Source organism: Accipiter gentilis, chromosome 7, assembly GCF_929443795.1.
Source record: "Accipiter gentilis chromosome 7, bAccGen1.1, whole genome shotgun sequence".
In the NCBI taxonomy this organism is placed as follows: Eukaryota; Metazoa; Chordata; class Aves; order Accipitriformes; family Accipitridae; genus Astur; species Astur gentilis.
The window spans coordinates 14,071,667-14,087,654 of NC_064886.1; the positions used below are offsets into that span (position 1 = coordinate 14,071,667).

Genomic DNA, 15,988 nt, shown 5'->3' on the forward strand with positions numbered 1-15,988 from the left:
GGGCGCGGGGCGCGGCGGGAGCTGTAGTCCCGGGGGGCGGCGGGGGCGGCCCGCCGGGCGACGAAGGCGGCGGCGGCGCCGCAGCGGCCATGGGGCAGCACGGACCCCCGGGGCAGGAGGCCCGCGCCGTCCCCGGCAGCGGCAAAGCCCCGGCTCCCGAGGGAGCGTCGAGACAGACCCACTTTTGTCCGCGGCCTGGCGTAATCTCCGCGGCCGTCAGCCAGAACCGCCGGGCTGGGGCGGGCCGGCGGCGCAGCAGCCAAATCCCAGTCAGGTGAGGAGCTCAGTCGGCAGCTTTTCGCCCGCTGTCTGGGCTGTAGCTGTGGGGAAGCAGCGAGCGAGCGGTGCGGCGGTGAGCTGTCGGGAGGTATGACACCGAAGCACAAGGTAATCGCCCTGCCGTTTTCCTGAGTAGCTGAAAGCTGCAGCTAGCGGGTGACTAACGGGGTGTGCTTTCTGCTCTGACTTAAATGAAGAAAGTGCATGTGCTGTGGTGTTGAGCGTGGGGAAGCTCTCTGTAGCTGCTGTAAGGCTTTATGAAAGTTGGATGTTTCTGTCATAAAGAAGTGAACCATTGAGAAGAATCCCAATGGCTGGAGATGGAAGGCAAAAATCTGTGTGTTAATACAATAATAACTTCATTTCTTTGGCACCTTTTATTCCTGTAGTGTAGTTTACTAAATTTTGCAAAGGAAATCAAATTCAGCCCATGCTAAGAATGGAGTACCAGCCCCTGCTGAGAGGGTCTAGCACACGCAGCAAGGTAAGCAGAACCGTCTTGGCCTCTGAAGATGGACCCCGCAGAGAGTTTGTAGTCTTAACAATGATGGACAAAGGTGAAATTCTCTGATTGTTTCATGTTTACTTTTAAATAAAAAGTCATTAGATGATTAGGCTTGTAAAGTTTTGTGTTTTCCTTAGATGCCTAGCCATGTTATAAAATGGAAGCTGTAAAAGCATGTTTTCTGATCCCCCTCTTCCCCCTTGAATGTAAATTGAATTTTGTTTGGGGCATGTTTCTGAAATGAGGTGAAAGTGCTTATAAACTGTTGGGAGTTAAGTAGCTTACAGAACAGGTAAGGCTGTTGTCCATGCTCTAAGAAATCGGGCCCCAAACTTAAATGTGACACAACATGTTAGTGTAATGAGCGGACTGATTTGGGCAGGAAGAAGTACACAGGTGACATAACAAAACGTAAGTTATGTCATGTCTGTTAATGATTCTGGGGTTTTGTTTGTTTGTTTGTTTGTTTGTTTGTTTTCTGTCTCTTCTAGATTCTAGGTTGTACCCATGAGACACACAAAATACGTTGACAGTATTTGGTTAATAGAAAGGTCTGAGTGTGTAGTGCCTATATTTACCACCTATAGTTTTATTTTTTTCTACTATAGTCGCTGCAGCTCTTATTTATTACTCTTAATTCATTACTTTGGCTGTCATTCAGAGAAATGCTTTTTATTTGCAGGAAACTGTAAGGAGGTATGTCACGGTTTAACCCCAGCCAGCAACTAAGCACTGTGCAGGCGCTCATTCACTTCCCCCCCCACACCCAGTGGGATGGGGGAGAAAATTGGGAAAAGAAGTAAAACTCGTGGGTTGAGATAAGAATGTTTTAATAGAACAGAAGAAAATAATAATTATAATGATAACACTAATAAAATTACAATAGTAGTAATAAAAGGATTAGAATATACAAGTGATGCACGATGCAATTGCTCACCACCCACCGATCAATGCCCAGTTAGTCTGTAAGCTGCAATCCCCCTGCCCCCACTCCCCCCAGTTTATATGGTACATGTGACATCACATGGTATGGAATACCCTGTTGGCCAGTTTGGGTCAGCTGCCTTGGCTGTGTCCCCTCCCAGCTTCTTGTGCCCCCTCCAGCTTTCTCGCTGGCTGGGCACCAGAAGCTGAAAAATCCTTGACTTTAGACTAAATATTACTTAGCAACAACTGAAAACATCAGTGTTATCAACATTCTTTTCATACCTAACTCAAAAACATAGCACTGTACTAGCTACTAGGAGGAGAATTAACTCTATCCCAGCTGAAACCAGGACAAGGTATCGATTGGATTTTACTTTAATAAGATCAGTTTCAATTTCTTCTGAATTTCAGTCCTGAATGAAGGAAGTTTTGATGGATTATCTTCAGGGGAGACACAACTCTTTCAGAATACAGTATAGCATCTGGAATAACTCAACATTACTGGGAACTGGACCAAGAATGAGGATGATGATGAACTAGTCTACATACCTTACAATGAGAAATTCAGGGAGCACAAGCTTATAAAAACATATTATGTGTAGTCTTTATGAAAGAAGAGGAAATTGATCACAGAAGTGCCTTTAATATAGGAGACGTTGTGGCTAGCTGAAGTTAGACAAAAAGATAATATGAGATGAAATTAGGACTTAATTTTTGATGAAAGGGTTGCTAAACATTTGAACTGGATGTTATTTTTAGTACTATCGTATGCAATAAAAAGTAGAGTCAAGAAGCATCACATCAGAAAGCCAGACAATGTATAAACCTCTAGAGATCTTCTCTGACACAGAGGCCTCATCCAAAGTATAATGTTTTATGATGAATTAGACTCTCTTGAGATTAGAATGTAACACAGTAGTGGTTTCTGTTGACCTTAAAACCTATGAGTCTGTGAATCTATTAATTTCATTTCCTAAATACTGATTTAGGAATGTAACTAGGTAATCAATTTTGAAAAATTAAAAAATACATGCTAATAAACTTTAGATTGAATAATATTATTGGTGAACAATATGTTGTGATTTAAGATACTAAGGTTTAGCATCTGCTAACTTGCAGACATCCAGTAATCAACTTAGGGACTTGCTGAGGGAAATAAAATACTGTTATTTCTCACATCTCAGTTGAAATGTGAGTCACAGAAATTGGGATGTGGTTAATTCTTGTACTGACTCATTGTGCCTCTAACACCAAACATAAACAGTCCTAACATTCTTTCATGAGTAATAGACACCGTGAGCAGCGTGGTTTGTGCAAAATGTATTTACACTGTTCGGTAAATATGCTGTCCGCAGTGCAATGGTTGTGTTGCCTACACTTAATCTGTGTACTTGTAATTGTTGCATCTCTAAAAGATGTTAGTGATCATAGCCAAAGTCATCATGAAATGTTTCTCCTGTTGCAGGTGTTTGAGAGTTTATTTTCTAAACAAATACTTTAACTGTTCAAAACTAAATACATGATATATTTCAGCATGATTTTCTCCTAGATATTATATGCATGTAGGTTCAAGGCCCTATCTCTTTTCATGCACGTTACTCTCTTCTGTTTTCTAGTTCCCCAGCTGGACCTTGTTTCTGGCTGTTTGTGCTGTTGGAATTGGAGGGACCTTTCAGTATGGGTATAATGTTTCCATTATCAATGCACCCACCCAGGTAAAATACTGTCTCGTACACAGGGTTGTTTTACAGTGATGGAGGCATCCTGTCTTAACTGGCCGAGGGGCCAAATGCACTTTTACTGCGATCGCAGCAGGAACCAAAGCAGGCTTCCTCTTGTATGAAGGATTCTTGTTGACTTTCAGAATGGTTTTGTGTGAATTTGTTTGTGAGTACCTCCCATCAGAGGTATTCTGTGTCAGATAAAAGTGCCAAATATGCCACATACATATCTCTGTTAAAGTCTGTTTTAGAAGGATTAACTGGATGAATAAGTAACATCCTCCAGTTAAACCTTTGACTAAAATAGCCCAGAACATTAAGAATAGAATAGAAAGGATAGAATAGAACATAACAATTTCAGTTGGAAGGGACCTACAAGGATCATCTAGTCCAACTGCCTGACCACTTCATGGCTGACCAAAAGTTATAGCACTTTCTTAAGGGCATTGCCCAAATGCCTCTTAAACACTGACAGGCGTGGGGCATTAACCACCTCTAGGAAGCCTGTCCCAGGGCTTGATCAACCTTACTGTAAAATGTCACCACTGTTTCTCCTAATGTCAAGTTTAAACCTCCCCTGACGCAGCTTTGAACCATTCCCATGTGTCCTATTGCTGGCTAATATGGAGAAAGGATAGTTATAGTTGTCCATCACAAGGCAGCTTACTGAGAAAGATCTTCTTAGTCAGAAAGTTGCATCTGTAGTGTCTGAGTATCTCGTAGGTGTTTTCACCTACTTGTTACTTTTGCTTCCATTGCCATGGCCTTGAGGATTTTGCATATTTTGTGGATGACTCAAGAGCATCTGAGCAAGTGGTCTTGTGAAAGTGATGGGTTTAATTTTCTGCTGTCAGCTGATTTATTTTCTTGTGAAACTTTGAAGACTGAATTTGTTACCATATGGTATGCTTTTTTACAAAGGTTAAAATAAGCTGTTTGTGAAAGAACATGTAATATGCTAGAAATGGAGAGTCCAGGAAGTTTGTTCTTCTGTTAGTCTTTGTTTGCTGGCCAAGAACAGAAGCCTCTGATTACATATACATGTCAGCTCTAGAGTTTTTAAACACAAATTTTAGGAAACCAAGCATGTAGAATAAGAGTTTAAAAGTTCTGACACATGAATACTGTAAGAAAGGCGGAGGAATATTAGAGTTGCAGAAAGGGATTTTACTATGAATTGTTGGATTACGCTAAGGCAGGAAGATTTAAATCAAGTGTCAGAATGAGTCTCCTGACAGTAAAATTTTTTAGGTTATATGAGACCTCTGTGCTCTGAGATGTTCCTAAAAAACAGTAGGACCTACCTATCCACCCTGTCCTCCTCCTTCATTCAGAAGGACCTCAGAGCTCTTTTGTAGCAGTATATGGAAAGGTTATGTTTCTCCTCTAGTGGAATACAGCCTCTCCTGAGGTAGACTACAAAATCAAAGCTGATGAGCAGTCTTTGAGATGTATGGAGAGTAGGAAATGGTATTATGGTCAAGGAAGATTCTGCTAGTCATGGTTGTTTTTAATATAATACAACTAAGATTGTATTTTTTTGTTAGCTCCCAAAATTGGTTTTCAGGATTGAGGTGCAAGTTACTTATAGTGCTATGCTGTAGGGCTGCATGTAATGCTACACGTTCATTACTGTTTTCTACTGCAGCATATACACAAGTTCTTAAATGAAACGTGGACTAGTCGTTATCACAAGGAACTAAATCCAGAGTTGCTGACTTTTCTTTGGTCTGTCATTGCTTCTATATTTTCGCTTGGAGGCCTGTGTGGAGCCCTTATTGGAGGCAGCATGGCAATTCGGCTAGGCAGGTGAGTTACAGCAGCAGGCATATAGCAGCACGTTTTCTTTTCCTACTTTCTCACTGGATTATAAAGTAAATAAATGGGAAAAGAGTGGCAGAAAATGTACCTTGGGTGACTGTGAATGTTTTTCACTTCAAAGCAGAGTTTCTGGTAGAATTTTCCAGTTTGTTTGAATGTGACTTTAAAAGATGAGCCCTGAATTATAGCCTTCCAGTCTAGCCTTCCCATTACATTTATTGAAATCTAAGTGGGAGTATGCACATACTGTATGGTAGGAAACACAGGTCCCCCATACGCATTTGCAGCCTTCATGCCAGTAACGACATGCTGTGTAATTCGTAACATTTCATGCGCATTCTGTATGGAAATAGCATAAATGAACAAAACCCTTCTCCTACCTTGTCAAGCATTTCTGTCATGTTTATGCATTATCCTTATGTTTAGACTTTTTAAAAATATGAGTAAATAGTTATATCAGATATCTGGGTTTCCAGTGAATAGCACATTTCTTCAGTATAAAGCCCATTTTTTCCCCTATTACCAGAAAGGAAATATTTTTAAAAAACATGTTATTGCAGATTTCCTTAATGTTTTGTTTTGTTTTTTTTTCCTCCTCTTCAGGAAAGGAGCTCTTTTGATGAATAATATTATAGCAATATTGGCCTCCATTTTAATGGGGATCAGTTTTCCTACAGGATTGTTTGAGTTACTGATTGCTGGAAGGTTTTTGATTGGCATAAATTCAGGTGAATGATTTCCTATTCCTACTTTCAATAAACTACGGTGAATGATAAATTATTGTTACTGGTGATTCTGTAGCTGATATGTAGGCTTTTTTTGTAGGCTGCTTTGTGATGATATGATGACAAAAACGTTCTGTAGTCTAACTTGGAATCTGAAGGCAGCTAAATTAATAGGAGATAGTAGCTAGGTCCGATTTCCTACTTGTTTTGGTTCAGTAACTCTCTTCAAAGCAAGATCTATTAACAGGAAAATGTTATTCCATTTACTTGCAGGTATTGGGATCTGTGTGCAGCCCCTGTATCTTGGAGAGGTTGCCCCAAAACATCTTAGAGGTGGCATGGCCATGGGGAGTTCCATCTTTCTGACTGGAGGGATTCTGACAGGACAAATAATTGGTTTAAGGTTAGAAATGCATTTTTTTTTCCTGCCTTGTGTTACTCATACATACAGAATTCCAATTCCCTGCAGCTCTCTGCAAAACATTAATTGTGGCCATTGTAGCATTAGTGAATCAACTTCATATAGAAGGTCTACCTGTAAGAAGAAAACCCCACTTTTGCCACCTTATTCCTACAAATGCAAACCATCTGTGCTATCTCCCCAGGAGAATATTCTCAGTTTAGATGGGTTAGCCAGAACAGCATTACTAAAATAGGTACATTTATGCTAAGTTCATATTTTCTGCCAGTTTCTTGTTGGAGACAGTTGTCATTTGTAAGACAGGACTTGAGAGCAAAGGACTCATAACTTCTGTATTGTAGCGCTACTGCTGGTTTTGTACCTTGTGAGATCAGATGAAGTTGCTAGGGACATTATCCAGTTGGAGCTTAAAAAGGTCCAAGAACAGAGCCTGCACAGCCTCAAGATGAAAAGCTGCTTTCATTAAGTCTGCTAGAAACTTTCCACTGCCCTAAGAGCAACTGCTAGTACCCTGAGTAACAGCACATTACCTGTTTTTTCTCTGTCCCTCTACCAAAAGCACTGAGACTTCTCTTTTTCCTTATTATTAGCCTCTGAATTAACTGATTTTGCTAGATACTTCAGGTGTGAAGTGCTACAAAGTAAGTAGAATATAAACTTCAGACTGTATAATCTAGGGTCAGTATTTAAAATGTGATACACTTTGTATTTTAAGAAGTTTACGTTGCCCACAACACATCATCCTGCTGATTCTAACTATTCCAATTTTAATGATTCCTTTCTATGTAATATACCTTCTCATTAGATAACTTTGAATGGGAGGTAGGATCAGGTGATTTTCTTGAGTTCCTTTCTATCGTAAATTATTGTATGATTCTCAAAAGCAAATACTGCTGCGGACCTTAAGGCGAAGTATGTATGCTTTTACTTTCCTGCATTGCTAGGAAATACTGCTTTGGCAAACCTGAAAATAATGCTTAGGACCAACACAGCAATAAGCAGCAGTAAAATAGTGTTGCTTATCTCTTCCTGAGTGAAACCTGATTTCAGAGTGACCGGAAAATATTTTCCTAACCTCTTTCTGCTGAGGTTCACAAGATGTAGGTAACTGGTTACAAGGGAACTTTTCTCAAAGGACAAACATCTTGCTCCCAAAAGTCTTCTGAATAGTCATGAGTAGCTAATTACTCAGCGTTTTTTTCCTTCTTTTTCCACACCTCTCCCAGGGAATTACTAGGTGCAGAAACATATTGGCCTCTGTTGCTATCCAGCAGCTGTTTCCCAGCATTTGCCCAACTTCTATTCCTGCCATGGTTTCCTGAAAGTCCCAGATATCTTCTTATTGACAGAGGTGATGAGCTGAACTGTGCCAAAGGTAATTTACAGCATTTTCATACTTCCTCTGTGTCTTCAGAATGGTACAATGAATATATTGGGTTCGAGATTCTCCTTTTATCAACATGGCATAGTTACATTGCCTAGTGCTTTTTGGCCCATGTTTTTACTCGGGTAAGCTTATATGGAAAAAGGGATTGTGCAACTCAGGAGTCTATAATGGATTGTGAACAAAACTTTATTATCTTGTTTCAAATATATGTCCATATTTTGTTACTCTTTAGTGAAATCTCTAAAGATTTTATAATTTTTCTCATGGATGAACTAACATACCTGAACTACATAACCTCTCACTGGATTATTCATTTCTCAGGTCATGTCACAGATTAAGTATCAGTTATATTGGATATTTTCTTCCATTCAGTGATACTGTTATACTTCTCCTGTAAGAAATAATAAAAAATAATATAGTAAAATGGAGACAGCATAAGTAGCTGAAAAATTAGAGAGCTTTTTACTGAAAAAGAGGTGATATTAAAGAAGTGATTAATTGGCTATTTGACCAGGAAGCTCCTTATCCTCCATTTTCTAAATATTTAGTTATCTTTTAAATACCTTTTTTCCCCTGTTATGTCATGTGGGAGAACTATGACACCTTAAACTTTTCACCTTATCTTTCAGAGATCTATGATTGTTCTCCTTTTATTCAAGCCCTACTCAAGAAATAACTGTAATGGATAGCTGTGCAGTACTGCAGAAATGAGCAAGTGAAGCCCACACACTACAAGAATTTGAAAGACAAAAATTCAGATTAGTTGTGATTTTCTTTATCCTGAAATTACACAGTTCTCTTTTATATACTGCAAGAAGAAACTAAATATCACAAGAGAATTTTTTTCACCATAGCGTGCCAAAAGAAGACACTGAGGTAGCCATTTGTGGATGTGAGGTATTTACTTCCCAGAGAGACTCGGTGGAATAATACTCCAAAGAGTAAAGTATTAGTCACTATAAGTAAGCAGGTCTGATTAATTCAGTTTGAAGGTCTGTTAAATAAATATGAAAAGACCCTCTCTAAAATAATAACCAATTAATAAAATTGAGAGGACAGAAAAAAAAATTCAGAGATCCCAATGTACAAATCTGGACAATAAAATACTTGGTCACATATTTTTCAGAAATGTGTTCAGTGTTTCTACTTCTATCAGGTATGGTGATGCTGATATAGTTCACAGTGACATAAAATGACACTTGTGATCCCTGGATCTTCCATTTAAAATGCTAAATATATGAGAGGAATGAACAAAGGAAGTTTTCCTTGTTACCATTTGATAGCGTATTTAATTCAGTTTTCATTGTATACATGAATAAAGGAAAACCATTTCTTCTTTTCTTCTGTTACTTGTTTTGAAGTGCTGTTGATGAGCATATGAATTTATATCTGTCTAGAAAAGGTAATCATAGGTAGAACAGTATATCTTGTAGAAAGATCTTCATAAAAGAAGTTAAAGAGGCTTAATTCAGGGAAGCCTTTAGGCCAAGGTAAAATTTGTTAGGAATTACAAAAGAGGCAGGGTTCACAGAGAGAGGTGAAATCTTGTATTATACTGGGTAATTAAAAAACAGACAAAAAAGTTACATTTTTAGATAAAGCCATCTGTGCCTGCAGACCTGTCTCCTTTCCTCCTGCCAAGTTTTTCAGCTGATCTAATAAAAATACCTCTCTCTGCTTACCTTGCCCAAAAATGCTCATGGACCATCACAACTGCAAAAGCACAGTAACGACAATTGACTTATAGAGTTAATTCTGTCTAATTTGGAAGCCATGGACAAGATGACTATAATGTCCCTTTCAGATTATGATCTAGTTTAGGCTTCGTTAAATGTAATTTTTTAAATATAAATGAAGCTTGCAATCTCTGTACCGTATTCAAGTCTTCCCTCTCAATTTTTTTTTTTTTTTCTGAAATAACATAATCATGGATTGGTGGTTTTTTTCCAAGAATTGTGGTTGCTCCTGAACTGATGCTGAAGAGTGGCTAGAGCTTCAAGCTGGTTACACTGTTAGTGATAACAATAGCATTGGAAAGTTTGCTTTCAGGATCATCAAAAGTTCTACTGTTGCCCTTAAGAAGAATTTGTCATGATATATTTAACCTTGAAGATTTTAGAGGAACTGATGTTATGTACTCTAGGTTTCAGGACCATTAGTAAAGGTTTTAGTTTTGCATCCAAATGATTTCTGATAATACTTGCCTTAGAAGAATTACTTACCATCATTACTCCAGCTCACTAAATGCATTCCACTGGCTAAATTAAAGATGGGGACCTAAGAAAAGACTTGATATCTGCCTAGAATTTAAGCAAAAGACTTCAAAGCGCTTAGAGTGTCCTTTAATGAAAAGACTATTTGGAGGTCTGTGGTTCAGATATAAACCACTTCAAAATATTTTGCTTGGTGAATATTTCAGAGTCAGATATTCCTCTAAAAAAAGCAAAGTAATGACACTCCAAATCTACCACAGCAAAAGATGCTGGAAAACCAGCAAGCAAAAAACAAGTCACAAAGCAAATTATTTTTTTCCCAGCTTTCTAAAGCACAAAGTTTTCATATCCTAGCAAAAGCAAGGTAATTATGGAAAGAGATGATTTTCCAGAAGTTGTGGTCAATAGGTAAACATAAGAGAATTTATTTTCTTCTTTTTTTTAGCTTTGAAACAATTTCATGGTTCTTCAGAGTATCGAAGGGAGATGGAAGACATACAGCAGGAATGTTTTGCCTTAGACGGGGAGAAACCCAAGAAGCCCTGGCAATTATTCACTGATCGTGGTGTGAGATGGCAGCTCATTACTGTGATTGTGATGACTATGGGCCAACAGCTGAGTGGGATAAATGCCGTAAGTTTTCATACATACTAACAGCTTAAATAATTATTTCGATTTCCATCTGTTTTTCAACCTTTTATTAACACAAAGGATCCAGATAGAGAAGCTTAGAGAAATGGGATCAGTGGCAAAGAGTATCTTTGTGTTATGTCTGTGTTTCTCTTTTTTTTCAATTTTTTTTCATTTGTGTGTTTCTGGTATGTAAATTTCTTTAAAGAATTCTTCTGAAAAAGTAAGTACAAGTGGATCAGCTTATCCCATTGTGTCTGGTTTAAGAATGTGAAGTAGTATGTTCAGTAAGTTGAATAATTATATTTGCTTTTATGATAGCAATATGTTTACCTAGACATGAATTTTAACAGATCTTCTTGCTGTTTATGTCAAATTAATAACTCACAATAGAAAATAATTGAGCTGTATATTTAGTATGAACTTGACTTTGTTTCCAGCCAATGATTTAACTACTAACACCCCATTATTATTTTTTTTTTCTGTTGTAGATATATTTCTATGCAACTTACATTTTTGAACAAGCTGGGATCTCAGCAGAAAAAATCCCATATGTGACACTTGGCACTGGAGCTTGTGAATGCCTCACAGCTCTCACCTGTGTAAGTAACAATTTATTCTATCTCCTAGCATAAAGAGTAACGATTCTTCTTCTTGAAGAACATTGGTAAATAGGAGATTAATATAGTAACAGAAAATTATGTCTTGTCCACAGGGTTTACTGATAGACCACGTGGGAAGAAGATATCTCATCATTGGGGGTTATCTCCTTATGACCCTTTGGAGCATTGTTTTAACATTCTCTCTGACTTACCAGGTGTAAAGAAAAACTCATTTATATTGCATGATATGACTATAGTGATTGAAAATCTGTGACACTCAAACATAGCTGGAAGATAAGAGCTACATAGGTTTAAACAGCAGCATAAAAAATGACAGCAGTTGAAAGATTAGATCAATTCTGGAGCCATCTTTCCCTAAAATAAGAGAATGCTCTAAGCTAGGCTTTGATCATGTATTTGTCTTAAAGCTGTAGCTGCATTTAATGCTGACAAAACTAAGCAATGACAAAACTGCGTTTATTGTAGTTTTTAAAGTAATCTTAGGATAAAATACTATATATCATATAGTGATGATATTAAGCATCAGAGTCCACTTCAGTCACTTAATTGTAAGCAAATGATCAAACAACAAATATTGTAAAGAAGCTGAAATTCAAAAGACGCTTAAATCCATTAACTGTAAATTCACAAAAACTGTTGGGAAGTCACTAGATATATTCACAGTGCCTTAAGTTTATCATGCGAAGACAACATCCTGCCTTGCTTTTTGATGTGGTATGAAGAGATGCATCATAAGCTGTTCTGTATACCGTATCAGCTCAAATAAGGCAACCCCACAAACCTCCTGAAATGAATGTTTAGAGGAAATGTATCTCTACATTTGCAGACCGTACTATACTAAATATTTACCATTACCTTCGGGTAATCCAAGCAAGGTGATGCAGGTGTAGCTCCAACAGTGAGCAACTTAATTTAGTCAGTATTTGGTTGCCTGATAAATCCTTATTTGACAAAGGTAGGATTAAAGAGCTGCAATTCTTTCCTCATCCACACCGTCAGTGTTTGGAGCTGGCTTTAAATGGGTGGATCACATGCAGTCATGCTGCAGGTCTGATGTTTGGAGGGACAGTAGGGTTAGAGGCTGCACAGATTGGCAAGCAGACCACAGAAGAGTGCCTCTTCTGTAATTTCTGAATTTCTTCTACAGTAATTTCTGTGTGGTTGGAGTAAAGTAAGCTGCTAGGCCAGGCAAAAAGTTGAATGAGCCAGCCATTAGGCAGAGACCTAGGATTAATTATTTTATTGTAACTTCTTTAAATTTCTTAGTTTGCTTTTGAATAATGGGATTTCAAGCTTAGGTTTGGTCTTTCTAATGTACCTGGTTTCATAGGTATATAGTAATCCTCATGTTTCTTTACTGCACTACTGAAATTTATGTATAGGTAATAATGTGATGAGAAGTCTGTTCATGCTATGGAGGTGCTTGATGACAGATAACTCATGGGCTCAGCGTAAAATACCAAAATAAACACTGACAAAATGTTAAACTAGTAACAACATATAATTGTCATGTTCAATATTGGTGTAAATTTTTAGCCTCTGAGGACTAATGATAAATCTTGACAGAAGCACTAGACTCCATTTAGTAAAAATTATTAAATGAACAATATTTAATTTCTCTGAGGCAGTAGTTAAATGAATTAGCTGTAAAGAGCCATGAATGACTGTTCATTGTAGTTGCAATAAAATAGCAAAAGGAAATATAACTGTTAAGCCAAACTTTAAAACTGGATTGTGAAAAATCTGAACTAAACCTTCTCATTCTCTTCTGTTCCAGGAACTGTACTCATGGGTGCCTTATGTGAGCATGACATCTATATTTGCCTTCATCTTAAGTTTTGGGTTGGGACCAGGTATTAGAGAGTGATGAATGTTTTAAAATGGTGAAATGTGTGTCTGGGGCTGGGGGGGGACGTCAGCAGCTCTGCTGTGTAAGCCAGGCGGTTAAGTATTTACTCTAAAGCTGCTGAGGCTCTGGCTAAGGAACACAAGTGAGCCCGTCTCATCAGAACAGTTTAGTCTCCCATAGCCAGAAACTGAGGCTTACCATGCATGTTTCTTTGGGCCAGCTACATGCGGCAGGGGTCTTAGTTCTGGCCTTCAGGTCAGTTGAGTCATACAAGAAGCAAGAAAAAGCCTGTTACGCTTTTAAAGGGGCCCTTGCTCCCTGAGCAGTGCTGCTGAAATAAGGCCACTTTACTACATGGGCAGTAGATTAAAAAATGTGCTGTTAATTTTTTTTTAAAATAGAATCAGATCAGCTAGTGGCATATTCAAAAGCAACACGGTTTTTCTGGCATTGGAAATACTGCAAATGGACAGTTAGCATAATAACCTATTCTGTTTCTGAAACTCATTCCCCCAGGTGGCATAACAAATACCCTGACAGCTGAATTATTTATACAGTCTTCACGTCCTGCTGCCTACATGATAGGAGGGACTATTAGTTGGATTAGTTTCTTCACAATTGGAATGCTCTTTCCTTTTATAGTGGTAAGTATGCATAACACATTTTCATAATTGCATCACGTCCCATTTAATCTTAGGGTCCATCAACTTGCTTTTTCTTATACAGTAACACTTAAACACAACCAAGTATAACTAGATTCAGTCCCTCTTAAAATGTTTTTTTAGATAACAACAAAAAATAATAAAACATGATAAATGCAAATTGAAAGGAATGCATGGGGTTAATTTTCATGTTCAGATTAAAAAAATGAAGAAGGTATCAAAACTAGAAAAACTTAAGCAGATACTGAGATTCAAATAACACATTTCTTAATAGCGGCTTGCACTTTTATATCAAAGTAAAGTAGAAGTAGTACCTGGCGCTAGTGGTTCACACCTTCTCCAAGAGCTCACTAAATTTACATACAGAGGGTTCTGTGATCAGGAAGATTATTAGGAAAAACAATACAGGCTTTAATTTCTGGCTTTGTATTTTCAGTTTTAGCACTTTTGAGAGCAAAACATGCAGGAACAGCATGCAGCAGGCTATCTTGCTTTGACAGTCCTCTGCTTCTCTTAAAAAAAATGTATTTTTTTTAATCTATAGCATTGAAAAGTATTAACAAACATCCAGAGAAAGATAAACCACGTCATCTTGAAGTATGAGGCAGCTAAGTAGCAAATGCTGACTTTTCATTACATTGTGACTTGTTCAGTGTGTGTTTAAAAGGTTTATCTTTTTTTTTCTTTTTTTTTTTTTTTTTTATAAAAAGACTACCGAGTGTATTGCACAGCATTGGGTAGTCTTTTATCTAGAAAAAAAAAAAAATTTAAAAAGTTCCATGTAAAGTAAGGTTAGGTTAAACGTTTTTTTATTAAAAATATCTGAGCAGCAATGTTAGGTATGAATGGAACCAGGAAGCTTTTTATTTTCCAAAACCCGCTGTTATACTTGAAATATGTTGCAAGGAAATAAATTTTATTTTCAGAATGGACTGAAGCAGTATTGTTTTCTGGTGTTCTTATTGGAGTGCTCCTTAGTTGCTGCTTTCATCTTCCTCGTAATTCCCGAGACAAAAAACAAATCTTTTCTGGAAATCAAAAAGGAATTTCACAAGCTTAATTTTGGAAGAAATACCAAAAAAAAGGAAACAGAGCTTTATGAAAGAAGACAACTCCATGATGAATTTTAAAATTTGCATAATTTCACAGCTGTTACAGAACTTTAAGAATTACAAACAGCATCTTCTAAATTAGCAGTGTAATCCCATGAGCAAGTAGCTTATTAAATCCTCCTGTATATTTGGAGGAAGTTTAAAGGCAGGTTAATCTTGCTAAAATGCTGTTAAAACATATATTGCTGAAATGCTATTAACAACATATTATATTATACATAGGAGATGATGTTTAACTACAGCTTGATGTTGTAGGGACACAGAAATGCCAGGAGAGGGTGTTCAGTGAATTCTTCCCCCCCAGCAGATTTCTTCAGATAATTCAGTAGCTTTTCTTATATTTCTAAGCCCCTTCTTCAAATTCAGGTAATCAAGCATATGTTAATACTTTACGGAATAAAATATTTGAGGCATTAAAATCCAAACAAGAACTGACCTGCTGAGAAAATGATAATTGAAATATTCTAGTTCATATATAAATTGGGATATTTAGTTGCTGTTTTTCACTTAAGTAACTTCTTTGAAAGATTTAAGGACATTATTCATCTAGTCCTACTACTGTAACTGTACAAAGACAGGAGAGCACATATCTGAATTACTGTTATACCTATCTGAATTACTGTTACTTGTAATAAAGTGTATTAGAAAGACTTGTTTCCAGCACTAATAAAAGAATTTCTGGAGTCTGAGTTTATTTTTTTGCCCTAACCTAGCATCTTAACATTTTAAACTGTGCAACAGGGTAAAACCTCTTCTAGTTTTGAAGGTCAGTTCTTGGCAGATTGAGATCAACATCACAAAAAGTACTAAATAGCAGAAAGGACAGATGACAGGAATTAAATACTTTTCACCTGTAAAGACTTTTCAAGATGGTCTGATAGAACACATATAAGGAGACTAGAGAGGGCTTGAAGGACCTATTGAATGAGCTTTCTGCTTAATCTCCAACATTTCATCCAGGACTCTTTCTCAATTTAAAATAAATTCTCTATACTTAGTAGTCAAAAAGCAAGAAATCTTAATTACATACGGTGTTCGTGTGCCTCTCTGATACTCATTTCCATGCCTGTAACTGCTAGGACCGTAGTCCTACCTTACGTTATTACATCTTTT

General features: G+C 37.4%; 1 protein-coding gene across 4 annotated transcripts; it reads left to right on the forward strand.

Annotated features, from left to right (window-relative positions):
* The first annotated feature begins 13 nt into the window (after positions 1-13).
* Positions 14-15,558, forward strand: LOC126040678 (solute carrier family 2, facilitated glucose transporter member 11-like). 4 transcript variants are annotated; one of them, XM_049805466.1, is made up of 13 exons: positions 14-387; positions 669-763; positions 3,328-3,426; positions 5,081-5,241; positions 5,857-5,981; positions 6,252-6,381; positions 7,626-7,774; positions 10,445-10,632; positions 11,121-11,231; positions 11,345-11,446; positions 13,030-13,105; positions 13,618-13,745; positions 14,690-15,558. In XM_049805466.1, the coding sequence occupies exons 2-13, from the start codon at positions 710-712 to the stop codon at positions 14,891-14,893; spliced, it is 1,527 nt and encodes a 508-aa protein (XP_049661423.1). In that variant the 5' UTR covers positions 14-387; positions 669-709; the 3' UTR covers positions 14,894-15,558. The 4 variants fall into 4 exon arrangements, with proteins under 4 accessions (XP_049661423.1, XP_049661424.1, XP_049661422.1 ...); XM_049805467.1 differs by having other exon boundaries at positions 14-274; XM_049805465.1 differs by having other exon boundaries at positions 14-763.
* The last annotated feature ends 430 nt before the right edge of the window (positions 15,559-15,988 follow it).